Below are 13,893 nucleotides of genomic sequence, written 5' to 3' on the forward strand. Positions count from 1 at the left end.
CACAGCAATGTGAAAGACTCATTGCCAGTTATCACAAATGCGTGATTGCAGTTGTTGCTGCAAAGGGTTGAACAACAAGTTATTACTGCGGAGTCTCCAGGCCAGGACCAGCAGACTGAAGGACAGCTTCATCCACCAGGCTGTCAGGAAGCTGAACTCCCTCCCGAACCTGCCCCCCCTCCCCTCTTCTTCCCCAGGCACCACTGAACTATTTTTTTTTTTTATAATTCCCTTATTGTATAATTGTATCTACATTTTATATTTGATCTAGTTATTTTTTTAGGCTTTAATGTTAATGTTATCTGTATGCACCGGGGGTCTGAGAGTAACGCAATTTCGATTCTCTGTATGTATGTACTGTACATGTGGAAATTGACAATAAAGCAGACTTGACTTGACTTGACTATTAGATTTAGGGGGCAAATACTTTTTCACGTAGGGCCAGGTAAGTTTGGACAGCTTTTTGCCCTTAATAAATGAAATCATTATTTCAAAACTGCATTTTGTATTTACTCTGGTTATCTTTGTGTAATATTAAAATTTGTTTGATGATCTGAATCTTTTAAGTGACAAATATGCAAAAAAAAAAAAAAATAAATAAAATAAAGATGGGGGCAAAAACTTTTTCACACCACTGTATGTTATGTTCGTAAACATAACCCTGTGCTTTAAGTGCTACTTAGGAATTGCTATCTGTTTGTCAAGTGCTGAAATGTCACCTAATAGAATGGCTCGTTATTGTAGTACACGCTCATTTATTGAAATGTTAATTACCTTACCTTAAGTATAATATTTTACATGTAAAATATTATACTTTACATAATAATATACAATATACATTATTGTATATAAAGTATATATACATACCCCCCCATCTCTGAAGCATATTTCCTACATCTTTTATTCATATTTTTGTTCATATTTTTTCTGCCCTTTTTAATTATTTATAAATTAATAATAAAAAATTAAAAACAAGTAGGCCTAATAAAGTGTTCAATGAAGTACAATCAAAACTTTATATTATAATCACATTGCACTTGAATAAAGTGTAATCTGCCGATTGTCCTGCAGGTGACCGCATGTCAAAATATGACAAATATGTCTTCTTACATGCACTTAGGGCTTTACGATTACTTCAGAGCACTTGTAGATCTACAATGATTTTCAAGTGCTACTTAAGTTACTATGCTTTTGGGAAACAGACTTTATATAAAGATCAGTCGAACAATTGTTTTTACGAACTTCTTAGGTTTATGAAGCTTTTGGGAAACGCAGCCCTTGTTCAGCCAGCAAAATGTCTTTCTAGACAAGAAATCTATAAACAGTTTTGAAAGATGTACGTTGTGAAAATTTGTGTTTTTAAACATTCATGTTAAATTCAGTATGGTGCCTAACCTGAATAAGGGTGTGAAGGTACCAACATAATCTCATTGCAATTCATAAATATTTTACATTTTGGAAAACTGGTGACTAATTTGTGCAAAATTTTTACAATTCCTATGTTTTAGTATGTAGCCCCACTGAAGGTTATGTTTAGTGATAGGGCTGGGGATGGACCCTTATGTTTATGATTTTAATTTTTTTTTAACTTGTAGGCCTATGTTTCGGTGTGAATGTCTTTGTCTCTTAAAACAGTAACATTTTCTCATAAGACTGGATTTGCAGGCTCACATCGACAGTTTATGTGCATTTGGTAAAGACATGCATCCTTCTTAATTATTAAGAGGGATGCATGTCTCCCCACAAATGCATGTAAACTGTCGATCAATAGGCCTAGCCCATGGGATTTTGAATCTAAACATTCTGTGGCCCAAAATCTTGAACATTTGGTTCAGTTTTGGATTGTAGGCCATCTTTGGCTGCGTGGCATATGTAAACACATTACACACATCACTGGGGATGTGTAAAAGACTGTCTACAAATGTATAATGTGACAGCTCTGCGACGCACGCATGTGCTCCTCGTGCCCGCTTGTCGTAGCACTGTGTGCGCGCGCAGCGGTACCCGCGCGCTCACGCTCACGCTCTTTGGCAGTGTCGCGCGGACTGTCGGGATCATGTCCGCCATGTTTTCACACCAGCCGAGAAAAAAAAGCCCGTGAAAAAACACCAGAACTCGCTCAGAGATGCCTTTAACCGCCAGATTTCGATCGGAGGGACGTCAGTGAGCGCGGCCGCGGAGAGAACCGTCGGCTCGTGTGTGTATTTGTACCGAATGATCCGTGTTTAGTGTGTTTGTGATCGCTGAAAACAATGAGTAAACTCTCGTTCCGCGCGCGAGCGCTAGACGCCGCCAAACCGCTGCCGATCTACCGCAATAAAGACCTCCCGGACCTCACCGACTGCGTCTCCATCAACCGAGCGGTTCCGCAGATGCCAACCGGAATGGAAAAGGAAGAGGAGTCGGTATGTAAATGATTTTAAATTCATAATTTTTCATGAGGTTCAGGTGCATAGCAGGGTGTTGATATTCACGTATCTCTTACGCACGTTTTAGTACGTAAGTCCGTTCTCTGCTCGAAGGGATCCGCAAGCAGCGTTCTAAGGCTCTAGGTTACGTATAAATTTTACGACAGTTGCATAGTCGTGGGAAATCTTTTACACTAGTGGCGTGAGCAAGGTTATTTACGTGAGACATTTGCTAGTGGTGAATGCGCGTTGACGTCAGCTTTTTTGCGTAAATGCGTTAGAGATTTGCGTATGTTACTACAGGAATACACGAGCTGAACGGCGTGCTTCTGAAACCTCAATCTATTTGATTCTTTTCTTATTATGTTTAGTTTCAACAGCACCGGGCCCTAGTCATCAATATAGCATGACTATCTCCCACATTTCAGTGTCATATAATACATTGGTGTATATGGGAATCATTCCGTATTATTGTATATATCAGAGTAACGTCACCATGATATTACCATGTGTTACCATATCACATATTCCTATATTGTAATGAAAGGCGAATGTGAAATATTATTTATTTGAACTATTTAATTCACAAAAATATTATTAGTTATTGTTGGTTTAAAATGTAATGTTTAAGAATGTAATGTTTGGTGTTTTTGTTATTGTTATTATTATTGTTGTACATAAATATATGTTTATGGGTGTATACCATCTCTTATGGAGTTATATAATGAAATAAATTTTATAATTAAGATTTTAAAATGTACTGTATTTATTACTATTATTATTGATATTATTACTACTGTACAATTTTCTTAAAAACATTTTTTTTTTTTTTTTACATAATTGAAAACTGTCCCAGTCCTAGTAACCCACAGGCAAAAAGCCTTGTTGTTGTTGTTGTCACATTATGTCAAGTAAACCATAAAACAGAAACAACCCCCTTATATCTCTTTGTTGTCTTTTAAAACATCACACGTTTAAGTCTTTACATAAACATTACACATTTTAACCTTTTTATAAAAATAAATGTCTTGGTCAGGTCAAATCAAGTAACCCTCCATTTGGGAAAGAAAACATCATGGTATTCATTCAGTCAAAAATGTGTATTTATTACTTCACTTGCTGATCTTGGTTACACCACTTGACACATCTGTCATGACATCTTCAGCTGTTTTGAAAGATGTGCAACAGATCAAGATTTCTTCAGTTTGATTCATTTTATTTGTTAGTGAAGTGAGTTTTATTAGAACACAAGTATGAACTGCCATGTTGGCATCTTGATCAGGAGGTTGTGTTTTACAGACATACAGTACAGAGACCGAGGTACATGTTAAAAACTTGAGTTATGTGCCACAGATTGCGTTTGCTCTCCTCACCCACCTGATAATGAACCGCTCACCTTTCTATCATTGAACCGTCTACCACAGTGAGTCTCTTATGAATCCAGAAGTCATTGGAACGAGTTCATTTGTATGCTTGCAAGCTGTGTAAGCCATTGCAGCGGGTTTCATCACGTTGCTGTTCTCAGCTGCATTAGAAGTCGTACTTACCCAATTCTTATTTCTGTCTCTGTGTGAGTTTTGAACTTTTTTCTTATTGCTGAGTCCAGCTACATCAGTTTCAGCTTAACAAACTGGTCTCACTTTGCTAATGGAAATACTTTGTGTTATGTATGAGGTGACAAAATCTTTACTGTTTTGGCATATAAGGTGTAACCTTATCACAGATTTGAGATGTCCTACTCAGTGAATGAAGAATTAGGTTTACTCATCATCTCTCTCTCTCTTTCATGGTGTGTTTCAGGAGCACCATCTCCAGAGGGCCATCTCTGCCCAGCAGGTGTTCAGGGAGAAGAAGGAGAGTATGGTCATCCCTGTGCCAGAGGCTGAGAGTAACATCACGTATTATGACCGCCTTTACAAAGGAGAGTTTCGCATCCCCAAACAGCTCATCCACATCCAGCGTGAGTGACCCTCAGCTTCAAACTCAAGATCCTACTGGATGCTTTAATTTCTTGATTTAAATAAACAAATAAAGTGTTATTTGAATGTGAATCTCAATCTGTTACTCCGCACCAGCTCTGGGTCTGGATAACGAGCTGCCTGACTATGATATGGACTCAGAGGACGAGACTTTACTGAACAGACTCAACCGTAAAATGGAGCTCAAACCTGTGCAGTTCGAGATCATGATGGATCGGTTAGAGAAGGCAAGCACCAACCAGGTAATAACAAGTCAGTGCTTCTGATCTGGTTTTGCTGCAAGGCATAGAATATTAAGTGGCAATGCAACACTGTACCAGAATTGTATGAGAGTAACAATCTCATAAAGCCAATGGTGAAATAAATTATTAGTACTATAAACTACCATACAAAGTTTTGGGAGTCTGTAAGATGGTTTAACCTTTTTTTAAAAGAATGTGTTATGTGCATTAAGGCTGTATTTATTTACAATAGTTAAATGCAGTTAAAAAAAAACAACAACGTAATATTGTTGAATAATATTACAATTTTAAGTAACTGTTTTCTGTTTGAATATATTTTAAAATGTAATTTATTTCTGTGGTGGCAAAGCTGAATTTTGAGTAGCCATTAATCCAGTCTCCAGTGTCATATTATCCTTCACAGATCATTCTCAATCATCTGTAAGGTTTTATTGGAAACTGTGATACATTTTTTCAGGGTATTTTGATGAATAAAAGTTTAAAAGAACAGAATTTTTTTCACTGATGAATAAAATAATTAATTACTTAGGCAGTAATTAATCACAGAAAATACACTGTAGTCGACACAGACCATTATTCTCACTGCAACTGTAAGTAAACCTAGCATGTAGTGTCCTAGTCATATATATTTTTGTTTTGTTCACAATTTTCAAAAATGAGGGTGTCACAGCAGCTGTCTGATTAAGCTTGCTTTTACCAAGTGACAAATTATCTTGGTCCTGAATATCATAGGCTTTAATTTGATGCATGGTTTTGTAAAATAAAATACAGTAGAAAGTCTTATAAAAGTATGCCTATTATTGAGAAAAAAAAAATATATATATATATATATATTTTGTTATTCTAGCTATGCTCAGTTGTATTATAGTTATTATTTGCATTTAGCATCATTCATTTTGCTCTATGAGACCAATTTTTTTGGGTTTTGATGCAAAAAAATTATGCTTATCTAAATGTTCACCTAATTATACGGTTTTATTCACACATATTCTCTCTCTCTCTCTCTCTCTCTCTCTCTCTCTCTCTCTCTCTCTCTCTCTCTCTCAATAATTGTTGTGTAGTTGGTCACTCTTCAGGAGGCCAAGCTGCTGCTAAATGAAGATGACTACCTGTTGAAGTCGGTGTATGACTACTGGGTGAGAAAGAGGAAGAACTGCCGAGGCCCATCGCTCATCTCAGATCAAGCAGGAGAAGAGGGATGGCTCCAGCAACAATGATGCTTACGTGGCCTTCAGGCGTCGCACAGAGAAGATGCAGACTAGGAAGTATGCATGTACTCTGTGCTTTGTCATGCATTCCTCAAACAGTATTCTTAGAGGGCATTCAGACAAGACTTGTTCTTACTTTCCAAAAGGAAATAACTTTGATATGTTTGTGCGTCAAACTGGCCTCCTTATGTTGCGTCTTATTTTTACTAATATTGTGTATTTTTATTTACATCAGCTTTTTTGAAGAATGCATTCAGTTCTAGCTTTTCCTAGCTAATATTAAGTGGGTGATCAATACAGATTTTTTAATGCCCAATGTATTTGTTTTGTACAGCATATTTCTTAATTCATACCATCTGTTTGTGTGTCTTTTGCTCTCCGTAGAATCGTAAGAATGACGAGGTGTCTTATGAGAAGATGCTAAAGCTGAGGAGAGAGTTCAGCCGAACCATGAGCATCCTGGAGATGATCAAGAAGAGAGAAAAGAGCAAACGAGAGCTGCTGCATCTGACACTGGAAGTGTTTGAGAAAAGGTGTGTGAATGTTCTCTTCTTATAAAGCAGCTTTAAGATGATTTCTGTTGTTCCATATACTATATGAATAAAACTGTGTTTTGTGTAACTGCTTGAATGGTTGTTGTGTGTAAGGTGACACATCTCTCTAATGACAAGTCTCGCTAAGCTATAAATCATTTGAAAAGTGCGAATTGGTTTTTACACTTGTTTTTCCATGTTTTGTGTATTTTAGATATCAAATTGGAGACTTCTCAGGAGAGATTCTGACTGAGGTCACAGTACCTCTAGCAGAGAAAACCATTTACCCTGCACCCATATCCTTACCCTTCAGTAGTCGGCACAAGGCAGAGAGCAAAATTAAGGTGAGGAAATATCTGTGTGCAAGAAATAACTTGAACGTGCTTAATGGTCGTTATAAAAATATTTCTTCTGTCTCTTTCCTTTAGTCACACAATTCTGGGCCCAAACACCTCCACCCCTTCACAGTCAAGCCTGAGCTTCACTTTGACTTTGTGCGTTCCCATAAAAAGTACAACAAGAGGCCCAGACTTGATACATTTCGCCAGCCTGGTCGGCTAGAGCGACAGCAAACCATCAACAAGGCAGACATTAAGCAGTATGACTTCCACAGCTCTGGAGAGGAGGATTACCCATTGGTCAGTGCACAGTCGGTGTTTGGCTACACATGCTCATGTTGTATTTGGTGCTTTTACATAAAATAAATTGTCTTTTGTTTCTCCTTTTTCCCCTGATCTCCAGCTTCAGAGCCAGATGAAGAGAATGATCCTGATGGAATCTTTGCCTTCAGACGGAAAGCTGGCTGCAGTTACAATGCTGTGAGTTTCCCGTTTTACATCAGTGCTGGCTGTAGACTGTGCCAGAGCTGGGTGATAGAACTGAAAAATTATGTCTTGATGTTTAAGGTGCCCTGAAATGGCATAAAGCAGTGGTTCTCAACCTGTCTGCAAAAATACATTGCCCGTCCAAAAAAAAAAGTCACACACTGTAATATTTCGTTGGACTGCCTTTAGCTTTATGGCACGCATTCGCCATGGCATAATTTCGATAAGCTTCTGCAATGTCACAACATTTATTTCTGTCCAGAGTTGCATTAATTTTTTGCCAGGATCTTGTATTGATGATGGGAGAGTCAGACCACTGCGCATTGTTTTCTTATTCTTTGGGCACATAACATAATCATCCATGCAGTAATTATCCAATGAGAGGAGCTTAACTATTTGCTTAGTTAAATCCAGGTGGTGACTTTTTTTTTGGGCAGTGTATTTATATGCCCTATAGTCCTAGTTTTGTTTTCAAAACTTATTTTAAACCATGGCCACTTTTACTATAGTTTCTGTAATAAATAAATAAATAATAATAATAAAGTAAGTTTTAGGAATCCAAAACTTCTAGGAGCTAAGTGAACCCACTTAAAGAGTTATTTAATATAATTTTGACAGAAAAAGTTTTAGAATTTTTTTCATATTTTAATGTAAAAAAAAATCTTGTGTAATGTAACTTGTTTGTTTGCTGTTTTTATTGTATTTGTTATACTTGTATTTTATTTTAATAGTTTTTGCCATGAAAATAGCCTACAATGCTGACATTGCATTACATAAAAATATACTACTACTCTAGGAGCTAAGTATTTTTCACTTTCTTCCAGTTGTTTGTTATTTATTGCATAAGGATAAAAAAAAAAAAAAGTAGAAAAGTTTAGATCTATAAATCTCACTTTTAAAATTGGGCTTCCTCAGATATCCAAGATATTTTTTTACAATTATATATATATAATATACACACATCTGGATATTTTGCTGAGCCCTTCTAGTGGGTCCTGTCCCCACAAATCATTTTCAAATTTCAGTCTGCCATTGTTGTGAAGTAGATCATTTCTTATATAATAAGTTTAGGCAAAGGTGATGTTATGGCAATAAAAATAAGCAATTAAAGTATTTTAAGTGAAGTGACATGACATAGAGCCAAGTATGGTGACCCATACTCAGAATTCGTGCTCTGCATTTAACCCATCCAAAGTTCACACACACAGCAGTGAACACACACACACACCGTGAACACACACCCGGGGCAGTGGGCAGCCATTTATGCTGCGGCGCCCGGGGAGCAGTTGGGGGTTTGGTGCCTTGCTTAAGGGCACCTCAGTCGTGGTATTGCCGGCCCGACACTCGAACCCACAACCTTAGGGTTAGGAGTCAAACTCTCTAACCATTAGGCCACAACTTTAAAGTATCGCCGTAATGATCACTCTCACACACATGAGTCATGAGACAGGAAGGGGTGTTTTTTGTCTTGGCATGTAAATAAAGCACATGGACAATGACTGAGCTTAGCTTTAGTGCATGTGGATATCATGAAACTTAACCAAACTATTATATGTAGTTGTTTGTAGATGTCCTTGACTATGGTATACTAGTTTTTACAGTGACATAGAAGCATATTATTTGGCTTAGTGGTGTATTGGTAATTTTCCTTTGCCATTGTTAAATGTGTGGTGTGTTTCCTCAGCCGCTGGTGGATCAGAGCTGTTCTCCTCACTGGCAGCAGACGGATCAGGACCGGCTGTGGCAGCGGAACTGTCTCACCGCTCTCTCTGTGCCCAGACGCTGCATCGCAGTGGCTCGCGGGAGGGTGGGCAGGGGTGGCAGGTATGTTACTCTTCTATTTACGGTTTCTCATTTGCCTTTTTCATCTTTTGTAAAAACTCTTGTTTCCTGTAATGGAGTATGAGTCACTGTAGAGACAATGTGTGGTGTGAATTTATTTAGTTCAGATTAATAGAAAATCTAAAAGCACTCTGTTGTAATCCATCAGGGTTGTTTTGGATCGCACCTCGTCAGATCTGGACCGTGCCCTCAGGCATCTGGACCCTGACATGTTTTATCCCTCCGCTGACTCTATTGTGCCTGACCTCCCCGTCCACACAAACACAAACTCTCACAACTCCAGATCAAGCCCTCAGCGCTCACTGACTCAGCTCCTGAGTGACATCCAGGCCTGCAGGTGGAAGTTTTTCCGCCCTCGGCCGCTACAGGAGAACTCAAGGGGTGAGGACAAGAAAGGGACTGCGCAGGTGGAAAAAGGTGGAGCGACGCTGCTCTCCAACAGTGTGTCAGGTGAGGCATCTGAGCTGAACAGGATTCAGAAGGTCAATCAACTAAATTGTAACTTTCAGTTTATTCCAGGGTTTTTCAACTAATCTAGCCCTCTTAGTTATTTGTAATGTGGCTTGCCAGTTGATTTTGGTTATTTCTGCACTTCCCTGATACATTAGATTAGATTCAACTTTATTGTCACTGCACATGTAAGGTACAAGGTAACGAAATGCAGTTAGCATCTAAACAGAAGTGCAGTAAGTACAGTATATACAGTGTCTACAATATGTTACAATAAATATACAGATAAGGCAGTACTATGGACATAATTTACAGATTTTTAAAGACATGATAATGGCTGTGCAGTTAGGGTTAGGGTATTTCAATTTCGGCTCCCAGTGATTATAAAAATACAATAATCAAGATAAAACAATTATTGCGCCCCATTCTGTGCTTTCGCTCCTCCATAAAAGCCCAATTTCACGTGCAAATGAGTAAAATCATGTTGCGTGACTTCTACAAAATGGGACGATTTATTCATGTTTTTAAAAGCACGAAAGAGAACTTGCGCTGTTCCTTGAGAGGATTTCTGTGCATGTGCTCAGAGACGGAACCAAATACGTACTTTAAAGTCATCTTTTAGTGCCTAAACGGTTAAATACACACAAAAATGTAAAAACGTGGCACTTAGTTATTATTCAGGTAAACCCTCATCGGTTATGTAATAAATGGATGTAAACAGATGAGAATGAAAATAAATGTGTAACAGTAAATTGGACTGAAGTAAATTAGGCTATACATTAGTGCTCTGCTGTGGTATTGTGAATTGTGACATTTTGCTCTCTAAAATGTAGATGTCATAGTAACCTTATTTACAGAAAAAAATATCTGATATAAATGGCTGTATTTAAATAAATCTTTCATATAAAGTTTTGGTCCTATGGCCCACTAATAATCCTGTTAAATAATCGTGATTAGAATATTGACCAAAATAATCATGATTATGACTTTTGTCATAATCAAGCAGCCCTACTATGCATAAAACTCAGTTCTCACGGCTCTCAGTAGTGGACGAAGTCTGTATGCAAAGCAAGTTTTTAGATTTTTCCGGCAATAATGCAGCTACGTTATTTTCATGCATTCAGTTGTGTCCTATCAGTGTATTTATGCAAATAGTTTACCTTGAATCTATTTAATCCACGTCATAATTCCTTGAACCCGTTGTCATTTAACAAACAAAATAGCACATATTTACATTAAATGGCAATGTGCAATGTTGATTGTTATTACACATTTACTACTGTTAAAATTCAGTAACATGTTTATCTTATTCATTTATTTAAAGCCTCTTAAGCTCACCAAGGCTGCATTTATTTGATCAGAAATACAGTAAAACCAGTGATATTGAGAAATTTGTATATTTTAAAATATGATTATTCCTGTCATGGCAAAGCTATATTTTCAGCGGTTATTGCTCCAGTCTTCAGCGTCACATGACTCCTTAGAAATCATTCTAATATGCTGACCTGGTGTGCCAGAAACATTTAAATTATTATTAATGTTGAAAAAACCTTGCTGCTTTGTTGTCAAAACGTATGAATTTTTCCTCATGAATCATTGAAGAACAAAAAGTTCAGAAGAACAGCATTTATTTTAAAACTTTTGTAGCAGTATTAATTTTTTTACTGTCACTTTTGATCAATGTAATGCATCTTTGCTGAAGAAGTGGTACATTTAAAAAAAAAAAAAAAAAATGGAAGGTTAGTGTTTATGGTTCCCTTTAGTACATTAGTTATTTAACTGCCACCTAGCGGAAGAAAATGAAATTGCTGGTATAAAGTTCTTTAAATCTGTAGAGCATCAATTTCTGCTCTATATTCTTGCACATGCAGGTGGATTCACAGAAGAACAGTTTCACTCTCATCAGCAGCAGCTGGTTCAGATGCACAAACAGTTACAGCAGCAAGAACTCCAGCAGAACTCGACAGCACCAGAACTGCACACACACCTGCCTGTGAGTTTATACACTAAAACAGGCATTATGGTGCTAAACCTCACTCCCATTCTGTTCTGTAATTATGAATTCATCAAAAAAAAATTTATTTCTATATTTCTTCTACAGAACACAGCGTCATCTGACTGCATGTCTAAGACTCTAGACTCGGCTAGTGCACACTTTGCTGCCTCTGCTGTGGTCAACACTCCTAACAATGAAAACAGGCCCCAGATTGCTAGTGTCAATGGCGTCCTTCCCAATTCAGGCAAGTGCAACTTCATGTCATTGAAATCGAAAATTTTCAGTAGTTCTATTACAATGTTTTAGTCCCAATATTTGAAAACTAAAAATGCTTTATAGCTATACTGAAATACTTCGTGGGGAATAATAACAAAACTGTTAATGAGAACCAAATTTATTCGGAGACTTATATCAAACTCTTTGTTTGGTGGTTAATTTAAAGAAAGTTAAGCATATTTGATTACTTAAATCGATTATTGAAATGATTCTTCTGTCTCCTGCAGGAAGCTTTAGACAAGCCAAATCGAACCATTCTGTACAGAGTGGAGGTGGTGGTGAGTCAGGCTCTTTAGTACGGATGACGAATGCATCTAGCCCACAGCTGCCCGTCCCTCAGTCTCTGCCTCACGGCCACGGGCACCTGAGCACCGTGAGCGCTGTGTCTCCTGCCCACAAGCACCACAGTGCACGCCTGTGCGCCCCTTCACCCTCAGCCTTAAAGTTGGCCAGCGTTGCTAGCAGTCTGGACCGGGTACCCAAAGTCACCCCCACTAGTGCCATCGACGTTGCCAGGTCTGAACCCAGACACATCGCTTATACTTAGTTAACTCTGTAGTTATTTTCCTTTCCTTTTTGTTTTTTTTTTGGATGGCAAAAAAAATAATTTAAATATGTACTTTTTTAGAATTTAAAAAATCGACACTTGTTCAAAAGTTTGGGATTTTTATGCTTTCGATAGACGTTTCTTATGCTCTTTTTATTTTTATTAATGTTAAAAATAGTTTTGCTGCTTAATATTTTTGTGGAAAACATGATATTTTTTATGAATAGAAAGTTTTAATTTATTTGACAAGTAACAAAATAAAAATCATCAAAAGTGACAGTAATGACATTTAATTCAGACATGAGAAAATCTAGAAGTTTACTGTATCTTTCAATTTCAAATATAGAATGAAAAGTTTAAATAATATATCACACGTTCTATTGCTATTGCAGGGAGAATCACGAACCAGAGAGACTGGCTCTCAACGGATTATCAGAGACCACAGTCGCCATGGAGGTCACATAGCCCATCCAAAAACACAGAGACTGCAGTGCTGAGAGCTGTGGGCTTCTACACCGACCTATACCCAATAACAGCATATCAAAATATTAAGAAATTTGTCAATATTATAAGTGTACATTTTGTAAAATTGGGAATTATCACTACCTTGTAAAATAGTATATTTGTATCATTAGTCTGTCATTTCTGTTACTTGAATCCTAGATTGTTTTTTTGTTTTTGTCATCATGCTTTTGCACTTGAAAATGCAAGCAAGACAAGTGCATCAGTTCATGTTGGGATCATGAGCATGAATATAGGTCCTGCGTCACTTGTTTTAACTATTTATTTTGCAATGTTTACATTTTTGTATCTCGTACAAATAAATCCAATTTTGTGACCACAAAATGCAGACATAGCTAGTATACCATGCTTTGTACTTGTTTCTTTATAGGAAGAAGAAAGCTGAATTTGGTTTCACAGATATGTACTTTCAAAAGGAGTGATCTTCCCTCGTGAAATGTCAACCATTTTTAATTGGTTTATTTTCTTGCCTCCCTCTCCTTGTCTTACCAAGAATAGTATGTTAATTCTGGAGACCAATGGGCTTCGTCAGAATGTGCTTATGAGAAATAGACCAGAAGATCTTCAGTTTGGCATTTACATCCTGCTCTTCTGACGGAAGCCCTCATGTCGTTTGTCTAGCCGTTGCTGGTTAACCAGTGTTGAAGGAGCTGTTCAGGGTTCTGACTGGTGTTGTATTGAAAGTAAACTCTACAGGTCACAAATGCTGTCAGCCATCTTGTTTATGAATGCTGAAATTTATACATCCTCAGTCCAGTGTCTTCAAATAAATTTCCCCTTTTCAAATGGCCTTTTTAATGAAATGAGTAAATCTACTACCACAGCTGCCAGTCAACGATTACACTGCAGTTACTATCACTCAGACGTACAGGTTTTGTTTTTACAATGTTTAGGGAAAAGTACATAAGCCTAAATGCCTTCTTCTTTAACTTAGCTTGACAGTCCATGAGGATCGTTAGTGTGGATGTGACGGATCTTTAAAAGCCATTTTAACAATTCAAGGTGCGGTCAGCTGGTGAGTGAGTGCTGCTTAGGATGATCAGTTCCTTGTGTGTTTTTTAGGATT

At 37.5% G+C, this 13,893-nt stretch overlaps 1 protein-coding gene across 1 annotated transcript; it reads left to right on the forward strand.

Moving 5' to 3' along the window:
• The first annotated feature begins 2,007 nt into the window (after positions 1 to 2,007).
• LOC109102235 (enhancer of polycomb homolog 2-like) lies at positions 2,008 to 13,613 on the forward strand. The gene is given in 15 exon segments (XM_042731185.1): positions 2,008 to 2,405; positions 4,209 to 4,368; positions 4,484 to 4,629; positions 5,691 to 5,803; positions 5,805 to 5,898; positions 6,222 to 6,370; positions 6,585 to 6,714; positions 6,799 to 7,008; positions 7,105 to 7,188; positions 8,879 to 9,018; positions 9,185 to 9,486; positions 11,358 to 11,479; positions 11,588 to 11,726; positions 11,986 to 12,274; positions 12,698 to 13,613. Coding segments are annotated over 15 exon segments (2,304 nt in total). The 5' UTR covers positions 2,008 to 2,252; the 3' UTR covers positions 12,771 to 13,613.
• Positions 13,614 to 13,893: the final 280 nt, after the last annotated feature.

Source organism: Cyprinus carpio, chromosome B9 (genome assembly GCF_018340385.1).
Source record: "Cyprinus carpio isolate SPL01 chromosome B9, ASM1834038v1, whole genome shotgun sequence".
Classification (NCBI taxonomy): Eukaryota; Metazoa; Chordata; class Actinopteri; order Cypriniformes; family Cyprinidae; genus Cyprinus; species Cyprinus carpio.